This window comes from Cricetulus griseus, chromosome 2 (genome assembly GCF_003668045.3).
Source record: "Cricetulus griseus strain 17A/GY chromosome 2, alternate assembly CriGri-PICRH-1.0, whole genome shotgun sequence".
Taxonomy (NCBI): Eukaryota; Metazoa; Chordata; class Mammalia; order Rodentia; family Cricetidae; genus Cricetulus; species Cricetulus griseus.
The window spans coordinates 287301741-287315881 of record NC_048595.1 but is presented as its reverse complement, the minus strand read 5'-3'; the positions used below and the strand labels follow the sequence as shown (position 1 = coordinate 287315881).

Below are 14141 nucleotides of genomic sequence, written 5' to 3'. Positions count from 1 at the left end.
TTTTTCTACTTTGCCCCAGTGATCTCTAAAGAGACAAGACTTATTTCTTTACTTTTTTGCGAAAAAATCCAAGGTCACTATGCCTAAGTGTTCTTGAATAGCACGATCAGAACATCCCCAGTAGCTCTGGCCACTAATTTTTCTCTTGAGAAGACATTTCCTCACAGGAAGGTACCAGCACTTATCATTACCCTTCACGTGTATGACAGTCTGGAACCGCCACAGGTCTTTTAAGGTAACTCTACTGTATAATGGTCAATTCTTTAGTAAGCTTGCTAAAATTCTAAGTGCTTCTGTGTAAAGGAAAACTTGTGTACCATCTGCTGCCTCAAAAGTGACAGGTGCTACATCTGAGTAAAGTGACAGTCAGATGTAAACATAATCAACAACAGGCCACCCTGTGGAAGCAGAAAAAGGAAGTGAAGATGAACACTGAGTATTAGGAAGTCCGACTCAAGAGTAGCTACAGACTTGTTACGGTAAGCAGGGAGCTTAGCAGAGCACGCTTGCAATGAACTCCACTAAAAACCTCAACACAGGAGAGAATGCAATAGGCAGCAGCCCAGAAGGCAGATGTGTGTAGGTCCCACCTGGGGGGGGGGGGAGATAGGTGTGTTTTGTACCTTTCAGCCCTGAACGGATGACAGTGGGGGACAAGTCATCGTAGTTGTTCATTAAGCTGATGTCTCCCGAGGTGAAGCTGACAGTGAGCAGAGGCTTGATGTTCTGCACAGGGATGGGATATGCCGCAGGACCATCTGTAGAAACACAAGGCACAGTGGAAGGCAGACAAGGAGCACAAAACCTGTTCCAGGTGTTTAAGGCTGCATTGTTGCACAGTGTCTGACTTAGTGACTTTTCTGTCGTCATGACAAAACATCATGAATAAGGCAACTTACAAAAGTAATTTGGGGCTCATGGCTGCTGTTAGAGTCAGCAGGCAGGCAGGCATGGTATTGGAAGAGTAACTGAAGGCTTGCATCCTTATGTGTAAGGAAGAAGCAGAGAGCGCTAAATGGGGATGGAATGGCTTTTTGGAGCCTCAAATACCATACCCAGCGACATACTTCTCCAAGGCATACCTCTCCAAATGGCACACCTCTTAATCCTTCCCAAATAGTTCCATCAACTGGGGACCAAGTATTCAAACATGTGAGTCTATGGGGCCGTTCTCACTCAAACCACCACAGTGCCCTAAAAGTTGTCTAACAATACAGATGCCAGGCTGGGCTGGGCTGGGATGCCACTAAGTGAAGCAAGCACTGAAGCTCTGAGGAGCCACACAGGGCACCAGCATGGGCAACTGGGATGAGAATAGGATGGAGGATATGCAGTCCCGGAGGTAACTGAGGGTGACAGCCTATGTGAGTTTATTAATGTGTATGTTGAAGCATTATGTGTTTCTTCAGATATGAAGTGCAAATTATTTAAATGGTGTATAACATAAAGAATGGTGGGAAAGGGGACGACGATGTTTTCTTAATTGTGGTCCAATGCACAGAGAGCAAAAGGCTTCGCTGAATGCTACAGGCAATAAGCAGCCATGGCAGCCAGTATTGGTTCCTTAAGTGTTCAGAGAGGGCAGAGCCCACATGTGACTCATAAAGTACTTTACCATGTGTGGCGTACACGACCAACGACCTCACCTACAAGTTACTTAAGAAAGCAAAAGGCTGCAGAGATGGCTCAGCAGTTAAGAGCACTCACTGCTCTTCCAGAGGCCCACCCAGGGTTTGATCCCCAGCACCCACATGGTGGTTTACAGCCATTCTTGTAACTTCAGTACCCAGGATCTACTGCCCTCTCCTGGCTTCTTCAGGCACTGCATGCATGAAGTGCACAGACACAGATGCAGTCAGAACAACTATACATGTAAAATAAATGGATTCTTAAAAGCTGGGGTTTTTTGGGGGGTGGTGGTGGTGAGACAGAGTTTCTCTGTATAGCACTGGTTGTCCTGGAACTCACTCTGTAGACCAGGCTGGCCCCAAATTCCCAGAGATCCACACCTGCCTCTGCTCCTAAGTGCTGGAATTAAAGTTGTGTACCACTATTGCCTGATCAAAAATAAAATAAAATAAATAAAAAATAAAATAAAAAATGTTTTTTAACTAAAAGCCCCTCTTAACAGCTGGATGGTGAGAACCTTCAGAAGTTTCAGTGGGTGCCACAGTCACACTATCTCCCGCAGCCAGCCGGGGTGGCCTACTGGACACTCACCTGCTGGGTAACCCCAGATTGCATCCCCTGTCTTCACTCTAAGCTACTGCATCAAATAGCTCTGCACGCAAATACCACTACATCTAAAGGCAAGTGTGTGTTATCCCTAAAGCAGCTCACTGCTTCTGAGAAGCACAACTCTGCTTACAGAATGTCAGCAATAGCCTGCTGCCTCAGATCAACTTCAGACTTGCTTTGTAACCTTGGTCTTCACACCCCATTTCCTCCAGTAAAATAAGGAGGAGTGAATCTCGATCCCATTTATTTAAAGACAAGCTGACTGCATTTCATAGAAATTGACTACTCTGAGGCTGCAGAAATGTGACCAACATTTTTATCAAGGCTGTGTCCCATCAGGAAAGGAATAATTACCTCCTGAATGAATTTGTGTGTGATGAACACTCTCCCTCCTACCACCCAGTGATCCTGAAACCATTCTGATAACTTGTTTTTCACATGGGAAACATTCCTGGGAGGCATGTGTCTCTGTGACAGGAGGAGGAGACAAGTGCCAGGTAGACATTGATGACACTGGTCAAGCCCTTCACAGAACAGGATGCCTCACGAAGGCAGGAAAGATGAGAAACTATTCAATGCATGGCTTCAACTCCAGGGTACACAATAAAATCAACTGAGGACAGGAGGCTGCAGCTGCATGACACCCTTTTCAGCAAGGAGCTGTTCCTTCCCACGATTTCATAATACACTGTTCTAAAAAAAGAAAAGAAAGAAAGGAGGAAAAAAAGGAAGGAAGAAAGGAAGGAAGGAAGGAAGGAAGGAAGGAAGGAAGGAAGGAAGGAAGGAAGGAAGGAAGGGACAAAAAGAAAGTGCAGGGATGGGATACTGGTGAACAGCCAATGCTGACTCAGGCAGAGGCCAGCAGAGTATTAAAGGCTTCCTTCAACTTTTGTTTCTTCCCTTTGGTCTCTGACCCATCTGAAAAATAAAATGCACTACCAGAGGTACAGGAGGCCTGAGTTTGAAATCATCACTTTGAGTATCTAACACCAATAAGGCCTGCAGAGGGGCAATGATCTCTGAGATTGAGAAAGGGGACTGAGCACAAACAAGGACATGGAGAACCAGCTCTTGATGCTGGTCTCTGGAACAGCAGAACCAATCTTTCTTTTATACAACTGAAGCTAAGCTACTGTCTTTGAAACCACTAGGGGTTTGGCTATATCACATATTAAATTATATTAATAGTACAGAATTTTTCATCTGCAGTGTTCTTTATTCCCATTAAGCAGCTAAGTCCCACAAAACCCTAGGGACAGCAGGAGACATATGTCTAATTTTATGTCTAGGAAAATCTAAACCTCTGGAGTGCAATCAGCTCAACCAGTGATCTTGAGAAAAGGGGTAGCAGGAAAGGCTCACATCAAGAAGAGAAAGAGTAGGCCAGTTCTGCTGCATTTCAGCATAAGAGCTCTCTCCAGTAAGTTAAGAGAAGTGCGTGCGTGCGTGCGTGCATGTGTGTGTGTGTGTGTGTGTGCTTGTTCGCGAATGTGCACAGGTGGACCTTCTCTAAGTGGTGCATTCTCTTTCAAGATGTTCTCTCTGGAAAATGGAGTAAAAGTGAGGGACAACACACTGGTTACCTTGGGGAGGAGAATAGTCATCTGAGTCTGTGTCACTTTCACTGCTGTCCTCCACCAGGAAGATGGGGTAATTCCAGGACATGCTGAGGATGCCATCGGATTCATGCAAGAGGACATGGGCCAGCATTCTGCCATGGCAGTCCATGACGATCACCTGTCCATCTGCTGTGCCAAACAACACCTGCAACCAAAGATCAGGGCCCTTGAACAAGCAGGAGTAAATCTCAGTCTCAATTTATTTTAGGAACACAAAACACATGCACATCTGAAAAGATAAACCAATTAAAACTGAAGATGAGAGCACAATGTCTTAGTTTCTTTTCTGTTGCTGTGACAAAATACCCTACAGAGGCAACATCAAATGGCCTATTTGAGGAAACCATAGTGGCAGGAGCTTTAGGCGCTGCTTACACTGTTTCCACAAACAGGGTCAGAGATGAGTAAATGCACATATGCAAGGTCAGCTCATTTTCCCCCATTTATGCAGCTCAGGATCACAACCAAGAGCAGTGCAACCCAAAGTGAGTATCTTCCTACTCAACTAATGTAATCAAGATAACCCCTCAGTAGCAAGCTCAGAGGTCATTTCCCGGTTGAGTCTAACTTTTTTTTTTTTTCCAAGTTGACAACCATCAGAATTTTAGACACCAAATGTCACTGGCAGCATATTGACTATATTATGCTATTCAGACATTTTCAAATACCAAAAAAACCTGCTTTACTGTTTTATTTTATGTTATCTTCTGGTTAAAAGATAGGGGCTAAGGAAAGATCATCATTTTTTGGGGAAATAAAAATTCAGCAGAAATTCATTAATACATTTGGTTGTGTAAGCATGTTGTTATTTTATCATACTTAAAAACAAGATGCTCCTAAAATAACTTTTTAATTAAAAATTTTAGATGGCATATAAAATAATGGGTTTCATTAATATATTCCCATACAAGCATACTTTTTCCTGAAAAAGTTTTTAATTTGCATGTTTAGAATTTTTTTACACGTGATAGTAACATTAATGAGTTAATAATGCAGTGGAAACGGATGGTATTAACGTATTCAACTAAATGCTCACTCTGGTGATAAGCATGAAGCTAACCACATCATCACAGTAACAGGGACTTCTGGTTCACGCTGGAATAGACCTCAGAGGAGCCTGACACCTCAGTATGCTTAGTATGTTTTCTCTGACCCCACAATGAATGTAGGCAGGGTGTCAGCTCCTCACTGACAACAGCATGTGTGTCACCAGCTAGACATCACAGGAGGAACCTTGGGTCCCAGGAAGCATGATGAGCCATACCACCAGCTTTGTGACAGTCTCTAGAGATCTTGGTCTGAAACTATTATAAATGTTGTATTTTGTGCTCAACATCCACTTCTCACTGTGACAAGCATGTCAACTGCCATCTATATTTCAGATGCAAATAGCTTAGGAGAAACCATGCAACCTGATCAACTCACGAAATGGTCAAACCAGGGCTAATATGAGGCCTACAGAGGGGCTAGGTCTAGATAATGTCACAAGAATGGGACCTTCATGGTGGGATTAGGGATTGCTACCCTTCTAGGAGGAAGAGATACAAGTTGTAGTTCCCCCCTCTCTACCTCCAAACATCAAAGAGAGGCAATGTGAGTACCTGGGGTCAGCCATCTGCAAGCTGAAAGAAGTCCTCACCAATAATCAAACTGGCTGACACCTTTATCTTGACCTTCTCAGCCTCCAGAAATATGAAAAGTTGATGTCTGTTTCCGCCAACTCGTTTACAGTTCTTTGTTCTGGCAGCCTGAGTTGAAATCTGAAGGATGGGAGCTTTGTATATCAGCATGTGTCTCCCCACGACCTGTTGATGTGCATTAAGCTCAGCAAAGTGTCTGCAAAGGGCAGGACACGCCTCTGCATGGAGTGACACTCAGTTTCTATTTTAGACAATGAACAGAGAGCAGCTAGAGAACAGACATATAAGTCTTTAAAATAAAGGACTAGCAATTTAATAAGTGACTGCTATTCAAGGTCCACACCAAAGCAAAAGAGAACAAAACACCAGCTCCAAGAGCCCACTATGAATTCATTCCAACTATGGCTCCCACAGGAAGACAGTCCACTGCTGAGATGGACTGGAGCAAGAGGAAGCCCACACCCCCAGTCTAGCTGTCAGCAATGATTGAGAAAGCAACCGTTTGGGAATAAGTATGTCACAGATAACTGAAGAACTCTAATGCAACATAGAATCATATTTGAGAAACAAAAAATCTCCATTCCAAGTTCTTTTTCACACCTAATACTTGCAATGAGAAAAAGCTTATGTGAGGAAAGGCCTTCAGGAGAACAAGACAGTGCAATGATGAATATACATGGGGCAGGGCCCCAGTCTCTGGCCACAGTCCTAGACAGGAAGAAGTACAGCTGAGGCAACCTGGTGCTGGTGCTTCCTCCCCAGCACAGCAGCCCCTTCCAAGCTCCTCCTTGTCGTGCTGTTCAAGGTTAGGCCTAACTTTTTTCTCTTAGAGACTACAATCATGGCAACAGCCAAAAACACCTCAGAGCTATAGCCAACCCCTTGCTAAGTCTCTCTCCTAGGCCTTGGAATCACGTACCAAACTGCCCACCTGCTATATTCCCCCAGAAGTGTCAAAAGCCCTTCCATGACAGCATGTCCAAGGAGAAATGCATGCTCCTGTCCTCACCACACAGACCTGCTTCCTCCAGTAAAGACTGGCTTTGTTTAGGCTCCAATGACCAGCATCTGTCTAGTACACAACAGGTACTCCTGCCTCATATAAGGGCTTCAGGGCTATCTACACAGAATTGATCTTACGCTAAGCACAGCCTTCAGTCAGTACTCTACTCCATTCTGGTATTGGGCCAGTCTCTATCATACCCTTTAAGAGCAGGTCTGTACCCCAAGATGTCACAATGTTCTGTGAATAATGATCAAAAACTAACTATAAATTTTTCCGCAAAAATCATTGGCTTTTGGCCAAATTTTAATACCAATCAAAATTTGACTTTTTTCTTTTCTTCTTTAAATTAAACCCAATGTTCACATCCTCCCCTAAGACTGGCCTCCCATTTTCTTCCTACTATGTCTTCAGGTGAGAGCAGGAAAGAGACTCTGTAAGGTGATGCTACCATTTATCAGCAGATACCTAGTTAACGCTATCTCTCATTTCAGACAGTTTCTTAAGATTTATTTTATTGTATTTTAAAAATTATACATATTGTGTGTAGGTACGTGTCCATGAGTGCTGATGCCTGCTCACAGAGACCAAGAATCAGATACCCTTGTAGCTGGCATTACAGATGACATGGTAAGTCACCTGACCTAGGTGCTGGGAACTACACTCTGGGTGACTGCTAGAGCAGGAAGCACTATTATATATAAAATAGCTTATGAAAATGCGAACCCAATACGCAAAAGAATAATTTTGCCTTTAAAGATCAAATCAGCTCCACTAGAAGAATGGGTTTTCCATGCAGCCAATATTGACTATAATGTGCAAGATACTGGAGCTTGGGTAGGAGAAGCTATCTCGAAAGGTTTAAAAAGGGAACAGGAGATTAAAAGTTCTAGAGGTGAGGATGCAAGGGCTTGGGAAGGAGAAGCACCTTACAGAGGTCAACATAGGTACCAAGAGGCTACAGGTTATTACTACTATGAACCAGAACCTTGGGTCGGAAGCATCTTCCCCAGGAGACCACGAAGGCACCAGGAACCTAGATGTTTCAGCTGTGGTAAAATGGGACATATCAAGAGAAATTGTAGACAAGCGAATTCTAACAATGCCTCATACAGAAGGCCTTCTGGATTGTGTAGAAGATGTGGTAAGGGCAGACACTGGACCAGTGAATGCAGATCGACCAGGGACATGCAAGGAAACCCGTTAAGGCCGGGAAATGCTGAAGGGGGCTCAAGAAGGCCCCCACATCAAGAAAGGTCCAGTCATTCCCAGTAGCAGTGGAAGACAATCTCTCACAGGATGAATAGATAGTTCTTTGCCTATTGTGAAAAATAATACTGCTCTAGATGGTAGTTTGAATAGTGATGAAGAATCAAATGTGAATGGACAAAATGAGAAACACATATTTTGGCAAACTTCTATTAATGATAAAAGGTCTCAGTTGAAAGTGAAAACTAATAATAAAGTTATTACTGGCTTAGTAGACACTGGGGCGGATATGACTATTAAAACCCAAAAGTCCTGGCCTCAGAAATGGCCTCTTGGAGAGGCGAATGTACAATTTTTTAGGAATTGGAACTCTATCTAGAGTTTGACAGTTAACTCAGTGGTCTGCATTGGACCAGAAGGACAGAAAGGGAGACTGAAAACCATACGTGGCAGATACAGCTATAAATCTCTGGGGTCATGATCTTTTACAGCAAGGGAATACTCAGATTAATATTCCTATTTGTATTCCTCCAGTGTCGGATACAAATTATGTACAATCTTCAGATAGTAGAAAAGATCTGGTAAGATGCTCTGGAAAATGGTTACCAACCATCCAGGCTATACAGAAACTAAATACAAATGATAGACTTCAGAAGAGTCCCAGGCCCTGCCATTGAAGTGGCTTACAGATGAACCTGTTTGGGTAGGAAAATGGCCTATGACCTCTGAGAAGCTAGAGGTTTTAGAAAAGTTAGTACAGGAACAGCTAGAGGCTGGACACATAGAGGAATCTACCTTCCCTTGGAATTCTCCTGTATTTGTTGTCAAAAAGAAGTCAGGTAAGTGGGAATGCTGACAGACCTGAGAACCATAAATAAGGTAATTCAACCAATGGGATTTATGCAACCTGGAATGCCATTATCTTCCTTGATTCCTAAGGGATGGCCAATCACAGTCACTGATCCATTACAGGAAAATGATAGAGAAAAATCTGCATTTACTGTACCAACTCTTAATAATTCACAGCCAATTAGGAGATATCAGTGGAGGGTTTTGCCACAAGGAATGCTAAATAGTCCTACTTTGTGTCAACACTTTGTACAGCAACCTTTGGAAGTAATTCGTAAGACATTTTCACAATCTTTTGTTTATCATTACATGGATCACATTCTTTTATCAGATTCTAATAAGGAAACTTTGGAACGTATGCTTGAAATGGTGAAGGAAGTTCTGCCTCGTTGGGGGTTACAGATTGCCCCAGAAAAGATACAAAGAGGAGATTCTATTAACTATTTAGGTTACAAGATAGAGTTACAAAGAATCAGGCCACAAAAGGTACAAATTAGAAGGGATCATTATCAAACTCTTAATTCTCTTCAGAAATTATTAGGGGAAATTCCTCAATTACAGAAGATTATTGGGGTAGAGGGACATGACTTAAAGCATTTAAAAATGGCCCTTAAAGGTAATAAGGACCTAAACAGTCCGAGAATATTATTCTCTGAGGCAGAAAAAGAGTTACAATGGGTAGAAAACAGAATATTGGATGTGCATGTAGACTGGATAAACCTTGATTTAGACTGTATTCTGGTTATCTTGCCATCCAGAGAATACCCTTCTGGGATTCTGATGCAGAGGGAAGACACCATATTGGAGTGAATATTTCTGCCACGTAAACAGAATAAAAAGTTAAAGACATATATTGAAAAGACTTCTGATTTGATTTTAAAGGGCAAATTAAGACTTCGTCAACTGACTGGAAAAGATCCAGCAGAAATTATAGTACCTTTAACTAATGAGGAAATTTCCTCCTTATGGAAGGATAATGAATATTGGCAAATAGCTCTTACTGACTTTTTGGGAACGATTAGCAACAATTATCCCAAAACTGACAGAATTAAATTCATAAAAAAGACAGTCTGAATTCTTCCACGTATTGTAAGACAAACTCCCATTTCTGGAGTTCTTACCTTGTACACTGATGCCAACAAATCAGATAAGGCTGGTTATAAAGCAGGTGAGGTAAGTAAAGTAGTTCAAAGTCTGTATACATCTATACAGAAGGCAGAATTATATGCAATTCTTATGGTACTTATGGATTTTACAGAACCTCTTAATATAGTTACTAATTCTCAATATGCAGAGAGAGTCGTTTTACACATTGAGACTGCAGAATTTGTTCCTGATAATACAGAATTAACCTCATTGTTTCTATAATTACAGGAAACAATCAGAAACAGAAGTAATCCTCTATACATTACACATATCAGATCCCATATGGGTCAGCCAGGCCCACTAGCACAAGGCAATGACGAGATTGATCGTTTATTAATTGGAAATGTGCTAGAAGCCTCAGAATTTCATAAGAAACATCATGTAAACAGCAAAGGTTTGAAAAAGGATGTCTCCATTACTTGGCAACAAGCCAACGAGATAGTGAGAAACTGTCCTACTTGTTCTTTTTAACTCCATTGCCAGCAGGCTGTAATCCTATGGGCATTCGGAGAAATGAGGTTTGGCAGATGGATGTCTTTCACATTGCAGAATTTGGAAATTTGAAATATGTGCATCATAGTATAGACACATTCTCAGGGTTCCAATGGGCTACTGCTCTTAACTCTGAAGAAGCTGATTCTGTTATTACACACCTGCTAGAGGTGATGGCAGTTATGGGTATACCTGCACAAATAAAAACTGACAATGCTCCACCATATGTCTCCACTAAATTGGAAAAGTTCTTCAGATATTATAACATAAAGCATGTCACAGGTATACCACACAATCCTACAGGACAAGCAGTGGTTGAGAGATCTAATAGAACACTTAAGGAGATGCTCCACAAACAAGCTTGGAAGACTAAATCCCCCAAACATAGGTTGCATAATGCTTTATTAACACTAAACTTTCTTAATGCCAATGAGAAAGGACAAACAGCTGCAGAAAGACACTGGACTACAGAAAAAAACTGCTGAACTGAATCAGCTGGTATACTCCAAAAATGTACTAACCTCTGTATGGAAACCAGGACATGTGTTACGATGGGATAGGGGTTTTGCACTGGTTTCCACAGGAGAAGAAAAACTTTGGATACCATCAAAGTTGATCAAGGTTTGAGTTGAAAAGGAAAAACCTCTTGACAAGGAAAAATGACGGGTATTCTACTAAGGTATATCTTATAAACTAAATAGACACTTCCCAAAGGAAAGGGAAGTGTTTTGCTTTTATCTTCACGGGAAAACACATCTCCAGAAGGCAAAGGACACTCCATGGGTAGATACTTAAGAAGAGAAGGTAGCTATAATCATCAAACAAAGAAATGTGCCATATAGTTAACTTTACGGCTGTCTCTCAGAGAACTCTTTATCATTATTTCCTACTGCCTATTCAATTAAACCATGCTGGATTTAGAGTTGGATTTGGCTTTCCTCCTCTAAAATCCGAGCACGTTGTTTAATTAAACTTTAGAGTTTCAAGAAGCCAATTGATGAAATACATAATAAAAGAAGAATTTGGGGATTGTCTTTGTCTTTTCTTGGCTCATGCTTTCAAGGTGTACACCCTCTCATGCTCCCATGGTTGCCTTTTCTAGTATGCATACTTACACAAGCAAACATTTCTCTGCTAACATCTATGTTTGAGTCCCACACAGCTAATGAAGACCTGCCTGACAGCAATCCCTGGACACCCCAGAAAGAAAATGGGCCACACCTCCTCGACTGCACTGGATCCAACTTGCTCCGTTTCAACTGACACTCCAGCCAGAGCTTCAGGTACTGTCTTCAATCAAGTTGAGGATTTCCAGTGAGATCTTCAATCAAGTGAATCCTACCTAACATGGACTGGATACAATCCATTCAAGACTTTCACTACACTAACATTTTCTTCCTACAAAGCTATCGTCGTAGTCCCATTTCAGCAGGAAGTAACTTGGAGGATGCTACGCCCCCTTTCCCCCATTGTTGTCACTTAGGATAGTGTATATACCTAGTTAGGGATAGCTTCCTATTGTTTATGGTTGGGATTGGAAGGAGGTGTTCAGGCTTGGACACCTCTTTCAGATGACTTTAGGGTTTAGTTAAAATAGACATAGTTAGGATGTGACATAAGCAGAATGTTGTATCTTCTTATATTTCACCTTTATGATTGTTAATTTTGGATAATTTACACTGTCAAGTTTTAATCCTCTTTTAGACTAAAAGGGGAATTGTAGGGGATGATGTATCCACGCCTGCTTAGGGGCTGGCTACAGGTGTGTCTGACCACGACTGCAAGGGCGTGGTCTTCGGCTTGCTATACTTACTGCTGCCACACTGGCTGGCTAGGTTGCTCTGTAAGTAAGGCTTTTCCTTATTAAATTCCCTTGTATTTTTAACTGGCTCCATATTGGTAATTTCCCACATTAGCCAAACATCAGGTGGAGCTTGGGAAATCCTGTGCAAGAGGGGGAGGAAGGATTGTAGGAATCAGAGGGAGTACACAAGAAAATCGACAGAAGCAACTAACCTGGGCTCACAGGTGCTCACAGAGACGGAACTGACTGACAACCAGGAGCCTGCATGGGACTGACCTAGACCCTATGCATATGTTACAGTTGTATAGCTTGGTTTTTCTTGTGGCACTCCTAACTGGGAGCAGAGGCTGTCTCTGACTTTGTTGCCAGCTTTTGGGACACTTTCCTCCTACCAGGTTGTCTCATCCAGTCCTGAAAAAAGAGGATGTGCCTAGTCACACAGCTTGATATACCATGGCTGGTTGATACCTGTGGGAGGCCTGCCCTTTTCTAAAGAGAAATGGAAGAGAAGGAGTGGATGGGGAAGCGGAAGGGGAAGAGGAGGGGAGTAGGAGAGAGAGGGAGAACACCTCAATGAAATCAGGCTATAGTTCTTGTAGAGTATTTTCTTAGTATGATTAATGGGGGAAGGCCCAGCCCACTGTGGGTGGTGTGATCCATGGGCTGGTGATCCTGGGTTCTGGTAAGAAAGCAGGCTGAGCAAGCCATGAGGAACAAGCCAGTAAGCAGGACTACATGGCCTCTGCATCAGCTCCTTCCTCCAGGTTCCTACCCTTTTTGAGTTCCTGTCTTGATTTTGATGACGAAATCATGTGGAAGTGTAAGACAAAGTCTTTGCTCCCAAGTTGCCTTTTGGTCATGGTGTTCCATTGCAGCACTAGAAACTCTAACTAAGGCAGTATGTACATCTCTTCATTTCCAAATAGAACTAGTTTTAGATGAGCACAACTGTTACTAGTGGCTTACAGTGAACTGTGAGCCACACTCCAACCCTGCGTGGGAGAGAGTGAAGGTGAAGCATCATTCCCAGGACTCTGATTCTGGAAGCAGCAGCATCTCACCAGTATCATCATCTTCTGGCACAATACTCATCTATACTCTTGAGTAAGACCAGACCAACGAACTGCATGTCAACAACACATGCTTCCACAAACAGCTCTTGGTAATGGTGTGTAATTAGCAGCACTGGAATTAGTTCCTGAAGGAGGTGGTGACTTTTTCATAAGGGGGAAACATTAGCATGGTTAGTGGCAAACCTGAACAGGCTGCTGACGACCAGAATGAAAGGACAGCCTCCTTTTCTTCAGAGGAAGCCACTGTTCTGATGTACAACTCACACAAACTCCCCCCTCAAAGACCTCCCGGGTGCATTTTACAACAGTGGCCTTCAGAGGAGCTTCAAGGCTAGGCCCAGACATTATGTAACTAAAGAGTCAGCTTCTAAAATGAGGCAGCTGTAAATGAAAGAACTGCTCACCTGACAGACTATTTCCTGGTGCATTCTGAAAAGACAAGAAGTTTCACACTTGACTGCAACCATCACTCCTAAATCTGTGTCTTAGGGCTAAATATGCAATTCTGTAAGTCTGAAGACATCTCATCACTTTACTGAAGAAAAGACCACTTACTTCTAAACTAACCTAGCAGCTGCGAGCAGTTACCCTCTGCTGCCCAGAAATGAGTCTGTCCATTAAAGCAATGCCACAAGTTCTCTTCCCTCCTCCCTACAGACAGATCCAGGAATGGTTCTGTAGTGGTACTACACTATGAAAGGGAAGCCCGTCCTTATTTTAAGCCCTGAACTAATCACACATGGGAAGGTTCCTTTCTAAAACAGTCGAGGAGGACATGAATCACCACAACTGAGAAAACAAGGAAAAGAGTCAGCAGATAGACTCCTGCCTTTGCTGCCATCTCATCCTACCAGTATGCTACATTATTTCTAGTTTGGAGCATTTTGTTTTGTTTTGCATGTATTCTGAAATTTTTGAGTGCTTTGTGGCAGAAATTTGTTTAACTGAAAGAGGTACAGCTACTGTATTTTTACATTGTGTTTCACATTTTGTTGCTGTTTTGGTCACTGAGGATAGCAATTAAGACCCAAAGCTAGGCACAGTGGTGCACATCTGCAATCTCTGTAC

General features: G+C 42.5%; 1 protein-coding gene across 11 annotated transcripts in view; it reads right to left on the bottom strand.

The window, feature by feature from the left end:
• The window catches only part of Tulp4 (TUB like protein 4), a 117402-nt gene that overhangs the window by 23581 nt on the left and 79680 nt on the right, over window positions 1–14141 (bottom strand). For 10 of the 11 annotated variants that reach the window (XM_035440433.1, XM_035440427.1, XM_035440434.1 and 7 more), the window contains 2 exons: window positions 3822–4002; window positions 624–758 (listed from right to left, as the gene is read on the bottom strand). In XM_035440433.1, coding sequence (XP_035296324.1) covers window positions 624–758; window positions 3822–4002 — 316 coding nt within the window. Of the gene's footprint in view, window positions 1–623; window positions 759–3821; window positions 4003–5458; window positions 5589–14141 lie in introns of those variants that run through there. The other variant, XM_027401077.2, reaches the window with a different exon arrangement.